The following is a 17536-nucleotide window of genomic DNA, read 5'->3' on the forward strand; positions in this document are numbered from 1 at the left end:
ACTCTGTCTGCCTGTGCTCGCTCTCTCTCTCTCTGACAAATAAATAAATAAAATCTTTAAAAAAAAAAAAAAAAGAATATATGATCCTATTTCCAGGCCATTTCTAGCTAGAGATTCACATCTCTTTAATGCTCAGTGCTTGGTTCAATTGCCTTACCCCAATATTCTTAATTAAGGATCATAGTTCATTTTTGATAGGAGCAAATACCCAATTTGCTACCCAAAGGTCAAAGAATTATGAGTGATTGAAATGTGGAAATTGGGATAAAATGCAAGATAATGTAACTTTTACAGAATGTAACAAACTGGACTAATAATTTAAACTAAAACAGTAAGTTATATTCCTGAATTAATTTTAATAACTAACCGATATTTAAGCAGTGAAGTTCTTATTACTGGACAACCACTTGAAGGGAATGTCATGGAGGGAAGTTAAAAATCTAAGTTTTGGAGTTAAGCTAAATGATCTTTATGATTTCTTCTAATCCTGAGATTCTTTCTATGAAAAAAGAATTTCAAAGTATCCTTTGATCTACAAATAAAAAAGCTAATGATTTGTCTGGAACTCTGATCCTGGCCACATATGCATTTAAGTCTTTTTTTTCAAAAAGAGCATTTGGGATTTAAATAAGCACATCAAAAAAGAAAAAAAAATCTTGTCTCTTCTGCCCACACGTTTATCCATTTGAGTAAGAAAAAAAAAACATGTAAAATGAAATACATTATTTGCCTAAAAAAATCACACATTTTAAGTTTTAGTTGTTCTGTAAATACTATAGTTATTTGAATTCAAATCACTGATAAGTTTCTTCTACAGAAACTCACAATAGACCTTTATACCCAAAAGACATCATGAGTGTGCATCAGTGTATTTCTTTAGCTACGTGAAGTCAATTTCTATTTCAGATCTGAGAAGTGTAACAGGAAAAGTATGCAAAGTAACACTTTCTGAGTAAGGTAGTGTGCTTTGGTGGTCCTAAAGAGGTCACATAAGATTCATGATTCACTTGGAAAAGAAGAAAGAATGACAAAATAAAATAAACCCCTGCAAATAAAATAGGTTAAATTTTATATTTTCAGAAAGCACAACAATTTTAAGGAAATCATATGTATTCAGAATTTAAGTGTAGGCTCCAAACTGTTAATACCAAGCTATAATAACCAAGTTATTCTGAACTTATGCAAATCCCAAGAATTATTTTCTAAGGGTCTAAGATGAAGATTGTATGTGTGTATTTGCCATAATGTAAGTGTGCAGAATTCATGTCAACACACTTTCAGTTGCAGTGATCATATAGATGTTTCCCCAAAAAAGATGTGATCAAAACTTTTGAGTCTGTAGCCCTATCCCACTTGCACTAATGACAAAATACTGCTTAGTGAAATGCAGTTAGAATTAAATAAAATCATTTTTTTAGTAAATGACACAGTTAATTTAATATTTGCTAAAACCCTGTATATAAAATATATATGTGGATAGAGTAAGAATTACGGTTGATTTATTTTTTTAATTTTTATTGAATGATTTTTAAACAGGTTCACACTATAAAAGAATGTATACTTGTATTGAATTCCAGCTATTTTAGACAAGATTTACAAAATCACCTTTTATCATAACATAGTCAATATTCTTTTGCATACTAATCAAGGGTATAACTCCCCATGCTCTTAAAAAAAATAACAAAATAAATTTGAACTCTGACAGAATCAGTGACTTAGGTGAGAAGAATGTGTGCCCTAGAAACTGCCAAAAATAGCAGACCAGAAATTAGACTTGTAATTCCTGAATTTTATGGTGCACTCAACTGCAAATCACTAAAACCCGTTAGACATAATGGCCTGAACAAACCCACTTTTACAACCATTCAAAAAATATCTGTTCATTCAAGAAAACTGTGAGTAACAACTGTGGTTTGCCTGAACAAAGCCACTACCTTCTCTCTGCTGGGGCCGTCACGATGGCCTGAGCGAGTATACAGCCTTGGCCTGTGATGAAAAGAATCAGAACCTTCTTGTAAAAATTGTATGTATACTATTCATTTTTAGGGATTTATCTAAAACTCCTAGTCAGAGCAATCACCAAAATAATATGTGTGTGGCCTCATTAAGAATGCTGAAATCTATCAAGGGGGAAAAGCCTCTCTCTTGAGAAAGACTAAAATTCTTGGACGTTAAACTCTAAACACCTCATACAGAGAAGACTAGTGCTAAATGACGAGGCTTTCAAAATATGACCATCTGTAACTTGTGAACCATCTTCCCTCTGCCTTCATGAAAAGTCCATATTTTAAGCATTAAAACTCGAGATCTTCCCTATTTTTAAACTAGATTCATTTCCTAGAATAAAGCATTTTTCCCATTTTTAAATAATGCACACTTCAGTTGATATTTTTTAAAGCAGTAAATTAGTCACTAGCTTTGTTTATAAAGCTTGCTGGATCTTGTAATTCTTAAAAACAACAACAACAACTCAACCAAAGTTTCTCAGACCCAACAGAAAACACTATATAAACACAGAGGGCATGAGCTGAATGGGTCCATCTCCAAGTAATACAGGCTGTTGTAAGTTACTGTCTTTACCCTGACTCTAATCATGTTACCATCTGTACCTATATATGCAGTTTCACATTTAATATGCAACTAGCAAGCATCCTATTAGATTCTTGATCGAGTAGGACCCTGAGAAAAAGTCCATTAAGAAATCACGTATTATTTATGGTACCAGTCTGAAGTTTTTAAAGTGTCTAATCTTAAGAAGGCAGAAAGAAATAAAAGACTTCCCCCAAATGACTCTTATCACCATGTAAAGAAGAATATATACTTGACATTGAGGTGCCCGTCTAGTTTCAGTTATTTAAACCTAAGTATTTTTTAAACATACGAAAATCTCCTAATTTTGAAAAGCTAAATTTATAAAAATGTTGATAGGGTTCAAGTCCAGGCATAACCTAGGAAGTGATCTTGCTACCATAATCATAGCGGGTGTGCTCTGCGACTTAGATGATCCATTGACTTGTTGCAGATTTCTGTTAGCCGTAAGTACAGTTGGCATTATCTCCATGAATCCAGAGGCAGATCTGGGCGTACTTGAGGGGAGTGATGCGCACAGCCACGTTGTAATCCTTCTGCATGCCGTGGACATCCACCCATTGGTGGCCTGAATAGACGGCAATGATTTTGCGCTTCCAATTCTTTTTGTCTGGCTCTTTCAGACGCAAATAGACCCCAGAACCAGTGGAGCCTGACTCAGCGTCGCAGTATTGATAGAGGAGATCATTGGATTCGTCGGACACACTACAAAACCGGTAGACTAACTGATCGGCCCTATCATGATCAAATCCTGAGAAGTGGATCATTCCCCCAGGCAGCTTCTTGATGGTCGGACTGATTCCTAGTTCCATGTATTTCTTCTTGTGAGCACGCTTCAACTCCAAAAGAGCATAGTCATAGTCCAAAGCTGCGTCTCCCTTCCCTCCTCTAGCCCAGCCTTTGGGAATGTGGGTATTCTTGACCCGGGTCCACTGGAAGGAAGGCCTCCCCTCAGCAACTCTCCGACCCCGATGAGATTCCTTTCTTCTTCTTCCAGCCTTGGTTCTCTCCAGATTGTCTTTGGTACCTTCTCGCTGGTCACCACCATCGGCTTCTCTCCTGCTCCTCTTAGAACCCCTCCGCTTCTTGCCAGCACCCTTATTTCTCATCTTCAACAATCCTACCCTTAGCTTTTTACTCCCTTTGATGTAGTCCTTTCCATCATGCACACAGTGGGCAGCTGTTAGAACGTGGCTGGGGGAAATGAGAATGCCACTGCAGCCCGTGGAGAGCTTCACAGCTGTGTTGAAAGGGAAATTGGTCAAGAACTTTTTGTCCAAGATGCTGAATCTGCTGTCTGTGCCGTACACCTGTCTCTTCCTCCTAACAGATGCCCCTTTCCTGCTGATATTCTGAGGGGGCTCAAGGACCACATCTTGAACTTTCACTCTGGTCAAGGTTCGGGTGCCATTCTCGAAGACAGTCTCATAGGAAAGAGAATCTTCCAGATCAGAAAGGCTGGGAGCTGGGAGTTCTTTCTGGCATTCAATACCACACACTCTACTGAGCACCATCTTAGCATCTGCCTCAAAGGTGGGGCTGGTGAGATGGAAAGTCCTTTCACTGATCACCCGGGGTATTTTGCTCAAGTGCCACATAAAATCCTGTTCCATTTCAGATCCATCAATGAGGGTCCACCCAAGGGTGAGAAAGATCCAGCAAAATAGCATACTTTCCATTTTGTTCTTCTCCTTTGTCCTTAAAGATAGAAAAAGAAAGAGAAGCTTTATAATGTCCCCTTTTTATTTTTATTTTATTTTTTTTAAGATTTTATTTATTTATTTGACAGAGAGAAATCACAAGTAGATGGAGAGGCAGGCAGAAAAAGAGAGAGAGGGAAGCAGGCTCCCTGCTGAGCAGAGAGCCCGATGCGGGACTTGATCCCAGGACCCTGAGATCATGACCTGAGCTGAAGGCAGCGGCTTAACCCACTGAGCCACCCAGGCGCCCCTCATGTCCTCTTTTTAAATATGTTACTTACCCATTTCATTTAGGCCTTGAGTCCCTAATGTACCATCACCACAACTTGGAATCCTTATTAGATTTTACTGAGATTAGATAAACACCCTGCCAAATAGGCTCCAAAATTAGTAAACTGCATTTCACCCAATCTTCCTTCCACAAACTCTAACCCACCTTCTCCCACCTCCACGTGCCTCATCTACCTCTACCTCCCCAGACGGCCCAACACATGGGAAGGTAATATGGGGTGGTGAACTGGGGTCCCCTATCGCCTGAGCCACTCTCTCTCCCTAGGTCTCCTACAAACATATTTCCAGGTGATTTAGAAACAAAGATGGCAGCAGATATCCAGAATTTTCGCCCTGCTCTTACCTCTTCAAGAGCAACAATTACAAATTCCTCATCACTAGAGCATAAATGCCTAGCACAGAGCTCCAAAAATGTTCATTATAATGCAGTGAATTTCCTTAAACCATGGTTTGCAGGCCAAGCTGACCAGTGGTGTGACGTACCATGCACTTTTCTTAAAACCAAGTTGTGCTTGGAACTACCATCTAAAGCAAAGCAACATACAAAAAGTGCCTTACAGTAGAACTTCAGACTAAAATTAGTTGTGGAATTTAAGGCTGTGGTTCTGGATTTGCCACTTGGGAGAACATGGTCCTGATTAAATAGAATCCCTTTCATCATTAGTCTCATCATCTAAGAACAGTGCCTTGTTCAATATTTTTTTAGTTGCCAGTGTTTGATACATTATATAATACCCCTTCTATTGCTTACATCTTCTTGCCCTCTTTTCCTGCTTCCCTAGGCTCACTGGTATGTAAAGCTATTTCATAGAATTGATGTTTGCCAGTTTCTGCTTTGTGTGGGTAGGGGACAGTGGGAGCATTCTTTAGTCTTTTCTTCTGTTTTATTTTATTTTATATTATTTTATTTCTTTTCAGTGTTCCAAAATTCACTGTTTATGCACCACACCCAGTGCTCCATGCAATACGTTCCCTCCTTAATATCTACCACCAGGCTCCCCCAACCTCCCAGCCCCCTCCCCTCCAAAACCCTTAGTTTGTTTCTCAGAATCCACAGTCTCTCATGGTTTGGCTCCCCCTCTGATTTCCCCCAGCTCACTTCTCCTCTCCATCTCCCAATGTCCTCCATGTTATTCCTTATGCTCCACAAGTAAGTGAAACCATATGATAGCTGACTCTCTCTGCTTGACTTATTTCACTCAGCATAATCTCTTCCAGTCCCATCCATGTTGATACAAAAGTTGGGTATTCATCCTTTCTGATGGAGGCATAATTCTCCATTGTGTATATGGACCATATCTTCTTTATCCATTCGTCTGCTGAAGGGCATCTTTGTTCTTTCCACAGTTTGGCAACTATGGCCATTGCTGTTATGCACATTATGTATCTTTGGGGTAAATACCCAGCAGTGCAATTCCAGGGTATTAGGGTAGCTCTAATTTTAATTTCTTATGGCATCTCCACACTGTTTTCCAAAGTGGCTGCACCAACTTGCATTCCCACCAACAGTGTAAGAGGGTTCCCCTTTGTCCACATCCTTTCCAACATTTTTTGTTTCCTGTCTTGCTAATTTTGGCCATTCTAACTGGTGTAAGGTGGTATCTCAATGTGGTTTTGATTTTAATCTCCCTGATGGCTAATGATGCTGAATATTTCATGTGTCTGCTAGCCATTTGTATGTCTTCTTTGGAGAAGTGTCTGCTCGTGTCTTTAGAGCAATTTTGAACTTCCAGGTCACTACTATTTGTGAGCTATATTCTCTGAGTCATTTTAAACTAATAGTTAAAGTATCAAGGCTTAGCATATGCTCTTCATTTTATAGACAGCTGGGACAATTCCAGGTTCGATTATTCCTACAATGCTTTTATCTTGATGCTTTCTGAGAAGATTGGTTTTGGTTTGGGTTTTGGCATGGAACAAAAGCTAACAAGAAATGTTAGGAAAGGTCCACAACCCAGCAAAAGATGTGGAGCTCTGTCATGACAAGCAAAAGTTATCTCTGAGGCAGGGCTGAATATGGGCATCTCTCTCTCTCTCTCTCTTTTAAGATTTTATTTATTTACTTGAGAGAGAGCATGAGCAGGGTGAGGGGCAGAGGAAGAAGCAGGCTCCCCACTGAGTAGGGAGCCCATCGTGGGCTCGATCCCAAGACCCTGCGATCATGACCTGGGCCGAAGGCAGCTGATTACCTGAGCCACCCAGATGCCCAAATATGGGCATCTCTTGACACAACAGAGTTCATTTGGCCCATATACAAGTAGAGAAGTTTGTTAACAACAAAAGAAGTATTCTTTTGATAAAACAAAACATATGCTACATGATCCACTTTATTGTTTAAACATGATATCTTCACTGAAACATGACATTACAAATTTGTATCATCATATATAAACTTTACCATGATTTGCATCACCAAAATTATACAGAAGTTTGGCAATTTCCATTTTTACCTACTCATACTTGCACACAGAGCAGTGGTGATTCTGGTTAATATTAGACTATCTTGTTTGCTGAATAGCTTGTAATTTGTTTTACTTTGGAGACAGGGCATTCTTCCCTACAGAATGATGGATATCATCAAAAATCAATAAAAAATATTATTCAGAAAAAAAACCACACTCATGTCCCAATATTTTCTAATCATCACCATGGCAAATGTCACTTTATATGAAGTAGTAAGTATATTGGCAGTGGTTTTGTTGAACCAGCTAGTATTTTCTTTTGTTATCTCCAATGCAATTTTCTTTTTTAAAGATTTTTATTTATTTACTTATTTGACAGACAGAGATCACAAGTAGGCAGAGAGACAGGCAGAGAGAGAGGAAGGGAAGCAGGCTCCCTGCTGAACAGAGAGCCCGATGCAGGGCTCGATCCCAGGACCCTGGGATCATGACCTGAGCCGAAGGAAGAGGCGTTAACCCACTGAGCCACCCAGGCACCCCTCCAATGCAATTTTCACAATGACTATTCATCAATTTTATTTCATTGAATTGGAGTTAAAAGGCTAACAACTCAGTAACTCTACTGAGGCCTTGAAATCATGTTTTAGTGGGTAGTTCCCAAGAAGAAATATTATATCTTGGGGCACCTGGGTGGCTCAGTGGCTTGGGCCTCTGCCTTCAGCTCGGGTCATGATCTCGAGGTCCTGGGATCGAGCCCCGCATCGGGCTCTCTGCTCGGTGGGGAACCTGCTTCTCCCTCTCTCTGCCTGCCTCTCTGTCTACTTGTGATTTCTCTCTGTCAAGTAAATAAATAAAATCTTAAAAAATAAAAAGAAATGTTATGTTAAAAAATAAAAAGCTAAAATCAGAGAATTATTTGCTGCCTCTTTGCCTAACAACAGAGCAAAACAGGTTATTTTTAGAAATGTGTGTATGTGTACTTGATGTTACTGATTCTTAGCAAAATTTCAATCAAGAAAAATTTTTTGTGTGGGTGACACAATGTTTAAAAATTGACTTTTTTCATTTATTCCTTTATGACAACAGCTGTCCATTGTGAACTAATATAAGAATACACCAAAGAGGGTAGCCAGGTGGCTCAGTGCATTAAGCATCTGTCCTTGGTTCAGGCCATGATCTCGGGGTCCTGAGATGACTTGGGGAGTCTCTTTCTCCCTCTGTGCCCTGTCTCCTGCTTGTGCTCTTTCTCTCTCAAATACACAAAATCTTAAAAAAAGAATAAGATGATGAAGACCACAACAAAGAAGACAGCAACAAAGGGCACCTGGGTGGCTCAGTCAGGGGTGGACAACTGGCTCTTCATTCCAGCATAGGGCTGTGATCTCAGGGGACCTGGGATCGAGCTCTGCAGTGGGTTCACTGCTCAATGGGGAACCTGTTCCTCTCCCTCTCCCTCTTCCTCTGCCCACCACCCCCAACTCACACACATGTACAAGCTCTCTCTTGCTCTCAAATGGATAAATCTTTAAAAAAAAAAATAAAAAAAATACACCAAAGACTGAAAGTCAGCCAAATAACCATGTTGAGAAATGCAAAGAATCACTCTGTACATTCCAACCCTTGGTACTAATGATCCACGGAGTAATCAGTGTGGGGAAGGCATTCCAAGGCCAGACAGAGGACATCTAAATCATGATCCTGTGATACCGTTTCCCCGATTAGATTTTATTTTTTTTTCACTGCTATTTAATTTGGCCTTACAACTAAAGCTCGTTAGGGATTAGAAAGGCAGAATGCAAATATTAAATGGCGACGGACAGGATGATCTTTTGCTACACCAATCATTGAATTGGACCATGAATCTCAAATATAGAAGTCCCCCTACTCTTTCCCAAATAAAATACGGGCTCTGTGCCGTAATTCTCTAGGCAGACTTTGAAGAAAGCCCCATGTCATGGTTAATTGTATGTGTCAACTTGACTAGGCCAGAGGGTACATTATTACCCAGAGGGTAACATGGTTCTGGGGGCGTCTGTGAGGGTGTTTCTGAAAGACAGCAGCATTTGAATGATAGGTGGTGTGAAGCAGACTTTGCTCCTGAATGTGGGTGGGCCTCATCTAATTACTGGAAGGCCTGCATAGAATGAAAATGCAGACCCTCCTGGGAGGAAGGGGGGACTGACTCCTCCTGCCTGCTTTGAGATGGGACATTGTTTTTTGTTGTTGTTGTTTTTCCTGCCTTTGGACTCTAAATGAAACATGAACAACTCAAAAGAATGTTATAGTTTGTTGATAAAATTCCATACCTGTGTATGGCAAAATAAACTCTCTTTATCAAAGGATACCCAGATTTCCCTCCCAGATCAACAGTGTCAGCTTCATCTGGGATCTTGTTAAAAATGCTAGTTCTTAGAGTCGAACCCAGAGCTCCTTTACAAAACTCTCCATAATGAGGGGGCGAGGAGGGAGGAAGGTAGGGTTCTCAGCTACCCGTGTTTTAACCAGCTCTCCAGGCGATTTGGATATTCAGTAAAGTCTGAGAACCACAGTAGCAGTAAAGGTCCTGGGGCAGCCTCCCAAACCACACCCTAGAAGGCAGTTCCTCCGGGGATGATTGCTCAACCAAGTTTCCAAAAGACCTCTGCTTCCTCTTCGTGTACAAAACAAATTTATTCTAAACTTCGCTCTTTTACTGTGTTGGCAATTGTTACTATCAAATGGTTCAGCTCTTAATAAAGAAAAAACATACTTTTATATAATAAGTTAATAATACATCCAAAAAGATTAGAACTCACTAGGCTAGGGGGAGGGGGAGAATGAGAAAAATGGGTGAAGGGGAGTGGGAACTACAGGCTTCCAGTTATGGAACAAATCTTGGGAACAAAAGGTACAGCCAAGGGAGTCTAGGCAATGGTATTACAATAGCATTGTATGGTGACCCATGGTGGCTCCACTGTGAAGAGCCCAGCAGAGCTGAGAGAATTGCCAAATCACGGTTCGATGCTGGAAACTAATGCAACATGGCATGTCCACCATACCTCAACTAAAAAACATTCAGTAGGCTTGTAGGTAATGCTTCCAACATCTGATGCTACAAATCAGGCATGAGCTTGGGTTTCCCAGCCCTGTCTGGTGCCCTTGGAGGGAGCAATGCACCACAGGAAAAAAGGCGATGCCCACATCTATCCTCGGGCATGGGAAGGGCAATGCTTTATAATGGGACCTCAGAATCACAGTAATAAGAGGACATGAATCTAGTTAGCCTGTCTAATTTGGCCTATAATTTAAAACTGGACAAATGTTTAAGGACACTTGCTTTTGGAAAATCTAAGTTTGCCTTGTGGTTAACAGTCAGCGTAAGGTAAATGATAGCTCTTACTGATAGAGCGACCCACGGTTCACTGGACACATCTCCACGGGCCCATCATCCAAAAGGCACCAGCTCATTGATATAAAGAGACACAGTCCCCACTGGCGGGGCAGCCCTAACATTTTGAAAGCTTTAAAGTCCCATGTCTCCCCTCATCCTCCTTTTTCCTGTTTTCCATTATAATTGTGACCTTGACTGTTGTTTTCCAGATGCCTTGGATTTGGGCTTCAAATTCCAATTTTGGTTAACAAAAGTGAGGTTGCAGTCATGGGTCTCCACGGTGCGTCAGCATACACACAGCTGATCAGGGGTTGGCTCAGGGAGACAAACCGAGTGGAAAAAGGGATTTTTGTAGATGAAGTTTTACCAATGGAGCAGCTGTTACTCCATCTTCGTACTTGGTCTATGTTAATAGAAACAACCACACTAATCTACAAGAGACAACTTCCTATCGCTCCTTGTTTGCTTATTCTTTTTCTTTTTTTTAAGATTTTATTTACTTATTTGACAGACAGAGACCACAAGTAGGCAGAGAGGCAGGCAGAGAGGAGGAAGCAGGCTCCCTGCTGAGCAGAGAGCCCGTTGATGCGGGGCTTGATCCCAGGACTCTGGGATCATGATCCCAGCTGAAGGCAGAGGTTTAACCCACTGAGCCACCCAGGCACCCCATTGTTTGCTTATTCTTTCTTAGAGATGTGACTGTGTTAGTATTTAAAATACAGGAGCCTCTGAACCAGCATAGTGGTTATGTGTATTGAGCAGGGAGTAAAACACTTGGGCTAAGTCTCAGCTTTACCACTTCTCAGGAACATGAATTTGGGCAATTCGTTAACTTCGGTTTCAGCATCCTCATCTGCAAAGCCGTGAGACTAGTAATCTCTACCTCAGAACATAACCGTGGGGATTAAGTAAAATAATGTATCCAGAGAATTTATCTCTGAGCCCAGAGCATAGTAAGCAGTCAGTAATAGGTGCTTTTATAATTATTATTCTACCTTAATGGGTGAATTAATATCACTTTAAAATAGTTTATTACTTCAGCCAAAGCTATAGCACTCAGCTTTCTAAAACCAAACAACCAAATATTTTTATTTCAGGGTAGTTTCAGACACACCCTCAAACTCCCTTTTTCTTTGTTTTGTTAGGCTTTTTGCTCAAGGACAGCTACATTTTATAGACTTCCCAAATGAATGCTTTCCTAATTACTCATGTCTGTGAATATCTGTGGCTTTGCAATATATTTTTCTCAGAGCTATTAAACTTAAGTGTGATTAAACATTACCCAGCCATAGAACACTCGAATTGCATTTCCTGTGTCTTACTTATAACCTGGACCTATACTGGGAATTCTAGAACAGCCTCAGACCCTCAGCCTGAAAAGAAACAGAGTCAATGTCAAAATAATTACTCCAAGAGGGTGGTTTACAGCAAAATAAACACCTAAGTTTTTGAACCAGTCTATCTAGAGTGTATAGAATTTTACTATGGAACGACATAATTCTGTTGTAAGGTTCAGTACCTCTCCTGATTTGGGTTTTTTTTTTACCCTGAGAAGTGTATCGTTTAACTGAAGTAGGACAGGCAGACTAATGAAAGATTAAATGATTACTCACCATATTAAATATTTCAAATGAATTACTTTTCCTGTATCTGAAAATAAGAATATGGACTTACCATCAAGAATCTGCACTATGTAACATGATAGATATGTTAAATGTCTTGGTCGTAGCCATCATTCACAACATGTATATATATATTTATGTATACACACACGTATATCTATTCACATATATGTATTTAAATATTTACAATATATATATATATATATAAACATGATGTATACCTTAAATATATATATTTTTGGCAATCGTACTTCAATAAAGGAGGAGAAAAAAAAAAAGAATTTGCATGGAGCTACTCTCCCTCACCGGGTAATAGACTTGCCCTTACTCGTGGCTGTCTTTGTACCTGGTCCGTGTTACGTATCACGATTGTCCAAGTTCATGTGAATATGGTGCTGCCCTAGGACATAACTTTGCATGAACCTGTTACACATGGTCCAGGAGTGGTGGGGGATGGACTGCTCAGATCCATGACCTTGGAGGGCTAACACTGCCTTCTACCTCATGTGTTTGTTAGGACACAGAAACGACTGCATAGCCACTTTTGACAACATGCCTGTAGCTGTCCACGTCTCCAGCCGGCTGCCCCTCCCAACAGCACTGTCTCCAGTCACACGCCACAAACATGCGGAAACACACACTGCCATCCTCGCTCCTTTCCCTCCTTCAGCCTCCACCTGCCCAGGAAAGATGGACACACAATGGGTAGACACCGTGTCCTGGCCCGGACATTCTCAACCACCGCAGATCGAAGGGCTGGTTTAGGCAAAAGGGCCGCTGCACGGGGGGGAAGGAGCATGAGCAGAGAGAGAAAGCAGGTGCGAGGCGGGCATCGCATGGCTTAGGTTGTCAAGAGCACTTGGAAAAGCTTTAATAGTCACTCTCACAAACCTGGAGCAGGGGTAACTTAAAAAGTCTAATTCTCAGCCCACTGGAGGCCCTCACCTAGCGTTAGTGATGAGAAAGTAACAGTAACTGGTAATCGGTTACTAGTAACCAACTGATGTAAGTAACAGTAACATGATGTAAGTACCAGTAACTAGTAATCGGTGATGTAAGGTGTTCAGGGATTCTGCAGGCAGTAGGCCTTGAGGGCAGTATGATTTTCAGGAAAGTTATTTAAACTCTCCCAACATTAGTTCCTACATTGTTTAAACAGGAATGAGATCTGAGAGTCTTTTTGTGGAAACTACTATGCTGTATACAAACCCAATGCCCAAGCACAGCAAGCATCCACAATGAGAGCGATCACTATGAATGTCAACCCACAGGAACCAAAACATAGGCAGATATTTACAAGGGATCTCCTGCATCTCTGATGGCCATGCACCTCACTGTGGTAGGCCCAGAAATGGCTCCCGAAGAGAGCCATATACCTGAATCCGCAGCACCTGTGAATGTGTTCCTCCTAAGGTTAGAGAGACTGCACCTGTGACTTCCTGACACTTTCTTACAGGAGATGAGCTGGGATTATCCAGGTGAGGCCCAGGTAATCACCGGGATCCTTATAGGGAGGAGGGTCAATGTGGGCGGCCTCTAGCACCAGCAGAGGGCAAGGGAACAAATATCTCTCCTTGAATTCCCAGAAGAAATGCAACCCCATGGACCCTCTTGACACTTCTCCAGAAGCATAAGATACTGTGTTTTAAATCTCTAAATTTTTTATCATTTTTATAGCAGCAGTAGATAAAGATAAGAGTCTAGTTTTTGCAACTGTCTCTCCTGGATGTTTACAAATAATAAGTAGGAAAGAAAGTTGGGTTCAGAGGCTTAGACATAAATGAAAAATTTCATGTTAAGGAAAACGATACAGTCATGCAGTTTTCCAACTAAAAATAGAAGAGCGTGTTAAAACTTTTTGGTGGTCATGGTAGACAGAGACAAGAATTGGAACGTGTAGATAAATTTGTTTATTTGACAAACGCATACTGAGTCCTTACTATGTTATGCACCATTTCAAAGTTTCTTTCCTTGTTTGAGAACCTCAATGATAATCCCCCCCCACCCCCCGACCTGCCGAGCTGGAAGAGAACACTTCTAAGACACCACTCAGCTCGAAAGTTTCAGGCTAAACCACCAATGAGAAAACACCTAACTGAGTCAAGAGTGATCCTTGAGAAAATCACTGCTCCCCTGCCCGGGATAGGAACTTTCCTGCTGTTCGCACTGCCACCACTAGATGGCACCGCTAGCCCGCGGAAGGCCGATCTAAAGCCCTGCATTGGAATTGTTTACACTGAGCTGTGATACAGAATTTATTTTGAATGCATGTAGGACTCAGCAGGGGAATAAATCCAATTGGCTAATAATATACTAAATGGTTGTCACATATGGAGTTTATCACATTTAGAAAACCCATCTACAGGCCACAGAGCCTATCCTGATGAACTGAGGGCTGATGGTGCTGTCTACAGCCAGACAATTTTCTGGCAGGTGGGCTTTCCAAAACCCATCCTAGTGCCAGCACCTTTCCACTCTGACCTCCAGCACTGCTAAACAGCCTCTGAAAATGTGCTGCATGTCGTTTCGACACAAAGAAAAATCTTCAACTTGCCAACTATTTCACATATGTTTATCAAATACTTTATATAATCCATTACCAAAGGATAAGCTCTCCATGACTCAATGCTGAAAAGAAACGGCAAGAAAGTTCATTGACAGTATGCCAATTTCTACTCAAAATACCATACCATAGCACTATTTTCAAGTTCCGTTTCGGGGATGGAGACAAAGTAACGTCTGCTTTAAAAATTTGGCAGTCCTTGAGGGCAGGAAGATGGTAAAGTTACAGAGTTGATTATTTTACAGTGACCCACAACTTCTGTTTCTCATCACAATAAAAAATAAAACCTCTTTTGTTTTTTAGCTATTTTTCCAAGACATGGACATTTCAATTTATGGAATGGATATGCTGTGTGTAAATCAACTTTGGGGTGAATGGTACTAAGGGAACCCCAAGGGAACCCTCTGGGAGCTAGCTCATACATGGAGATAGGAAGCCCACAGCACATGGCTCCTGACTTCGTTTTTATCTTGTGAGTTGGCCTTTCAGAGCAAAAAATACATGTAAATGTATGAGTTTTGCTACTCTGCAGGCTTTAAAGCATCTTAGGATCACGATGTTGTTGGCTAGTTGCATGTCAGTTTAGCTATTTGAAGCTTTGAGGGGAAAGTGGGGGTTAAGCGGAGTTAGAAAATAACTTTTATACCACTAATATGGCTTTGCTGTTTCCCAACCGCTCAGCTCAGATTTCTCATTTCGAAGTTAACTCAGTGCCAGCTGAGGGGGCTTCAGCCTCCAGAATTCAAAGTCTGATCCTACTGCTAAAATGCAATATGCTGGCCTTGGATATTTGAGCACTGGGCAGAGAAAGATAAATAATTGACTCGATGGGGAAAATTAACTCACATTAGCGATAGCTTATTTTAACATATAATGAGCACATCCTATCTGCCAAGCATTAAGCTAAAAACCTCATATTTAAAAACATGAAAAAGAATCTTAAGAGTGTACAGGTTTCTGAGTTGTGTGCAAGAAAATTGGGCAGCATGTCCATGCTCAAGCTCCTCTCACACTAAAGGGGCTTCTCTAATATCTTCTAGTAAAAATAAAATTCCGTATACTTGGCCTCTACTTTTAAGCCTAGATTTCTTACTTGGCTGGAACTTGGACATTCTCCCTTCTAAATTATAAACCAGATTCTAAGCATAATTCTACAGGATTACTTTTAGAATATTCTTTAGAGACAAATGCACTGGGATAAAATGAGAATTAATTTTAGAAGTGAGAAGGGTTAATTAAAGGGCACGGATAACTAGATAGGACAAGCAGTCCCTTTTCAAGTCAGTGACAGTGTAAAAAGGCCAAAGGAAGCTGGTGGGAGTGTTCCTACAACTTTTCAAAAACTTTAATTGTGGAAAATTTCCCAACTACACAGAAGTAGTTTAAAAAAGTTTAAAAAATAAAATAAAAGAGGAAAAAAACATAACACCATACGCCCATCACCCAGCTCCAGCAATTACCAATATTTTGCCAATCTTGCTTTGTCTATCCCCCCCTTACTTGAATTTTAAACAAGTACAGGAGTTTTCCATTTCATTTCAAAAATGTTTTTCATTGCTCCTTTTGCTGACCTGTGCAGCCAAGCTGAGGAAAGACAGAGAGACAGACAGAGGGACAGAAAGTCAGAGAGAGATTCCTCGCTTTCATAGTACCTGCCAAAGAGGCTTTCAACCAGGGAAGACTGTCCAAGAATGGCTTTACACCTTTTTCAACGGCATCTGTTAATAATCATAAAAATAAAGAGGGTCCCCTCTCTGGTACTGCTTATAAGAAAGAATTCCATTTAGGGTCCAATGCAAACACTCTTACTGTTAATATTCAACTGTGAGGGGGCGGCACACAGAGTTGCCTATAGGGAGAGTAGTTTCTTGGAGGACTTGAAGTGCTAAGTTCGATCCCTGTCTTTGGGGCCCTTCAAAGAAACTCTCCTTGGGTGGGTCTGCCTTTCTCGGGGAAACGTCCAGAATCGTGGGTTTTGCCCTGTCTGCGGGGGTGGCTCCGTCCTTACCTGCAAAGCTTAGCCGGTTCTCGGGGCGCTGCCCAGCTCGAATCAAGGCTCCCCACAGGCGGTCAGAGCGCTGGCCGGGGCGGCCGGAGGCTGCTGCTACGAGCCTTGCGGACCCGCCCGCACCGCCAGCAGCTCGTGGCGGAGACTGCGGCGGAGGCCCGAGGCGAGCTGTGCGCGGGCCGGCAGATGGGAGGGGAAAGGGGGCGATGACGCCGGGCGGACGCAGGGGGGAGGCAAAGAAGGGGAGGAGGTGGGCTAGAGGAGAGGCAGGGAAAGAGGGAGGGGGAAGGAACCCGGCCGCCGGGCCGGCCCGAAGGAGGGGGGTTCCTCGGACGCGCGGAGCAGACGGGCCCCCACCTCTCACCCCAGCATCTCTGTCCCCAGAGTGCAAGAACGGAGCACCCGGGAAAATGCGTGACTCGGTTCGCAAGAGATGGCTGTCCCCCGAGGGTGGGCATCCCTCGCACGCTGTCTGGAGAAGAGACTTGAAAGTTGGGGAGCAAGGGTGAGGGGAGTGTGTGGGACTTGTTCAGGAGTCTCACTACCCCGCCTCTCGGTCTACACCCCAGCCATCCCGAAGAACCAGAGCTGTTTCCCCAACCCCATCCCAAGCCGTCTCTCCCCGGGGATCTCGCTTCCTGGTGCGTATCCCCCCACGGGGCAGATCCCCCGCGGGGCAGATCCCACTCGGGACAGTGGGCTGGGTGAGGGCTGCGTGTAACCTCAGGTGGCCGCAGGCGCCCTCGCCGGGCCGGGCTGCGGGCTCCCGCCGCGCGTCCTGGGCCGCCGCCAGGGGGAGAGCGTCAGTTTCCCTCCGTCCAGAGTCCCATTGGCTTCTCCAGGAGTGTCCGATTCTCGCCCAGCTCTGTCCCCCTCGGTCCTCCCGGCGTGCTAACCTCGTCTTTTCTCACGCTCTTCTTCTCCTCCTTGGCAGACGTGCCTCTCTGGAGTGTGGACCACCTGGGGAACGGAGTCTCACGGATTCCACATC

The 17536-nt window shown here is 42.3% G+C and overlaps 1 protein-coding gene across 1 annotated transcript; it reads right to left on the bottom strand.

Annotated features, from left to right (window-relative positions):
• Positions 1 to 1488: 1488 nt before the first annotated feature.
• On the bottom strand, positions 1489 to 16709 carry PRSS35 (serine protease 35). Its single transcript, XM_004773606.3, has 2 exons — positions 16546 to 16709; positions 1489 to 4287 (listed from the first exon to the last, which is right to left on the bottom strand). The coding sequence occupies exon 2, from the start codon at positions 4266 to 4268 to the stop codon at positions 3030 to 3032; it is 1239 nt and encodes a 412-aa protein (XP_004773663.1). The 5' UTR covers positions 4269 to 4287; positions 16546 to 16709; the 3' UTR covers positions 1489 to 3029.
• Between the last annotated feature and the right edge of the window lie 827 nt (positions 16710 to 17536).

The sequence above is a fragment of the Mustela putorius genome, unplaced genomic scaffold, assembly GCF_011764305.1.
Source record: "Mustela putorius furo isolate JIRA1106 unplaced genomic scaffold, ASM1176430v1.1 tig00000166_pilon_pilon_pilon, whole genome shotgun sequence".
NCBI lineage: Eukaryota > Metazoa > Chordata > Mammalia > Carnivora > Mustelidae > Mustela > Mustela putorius.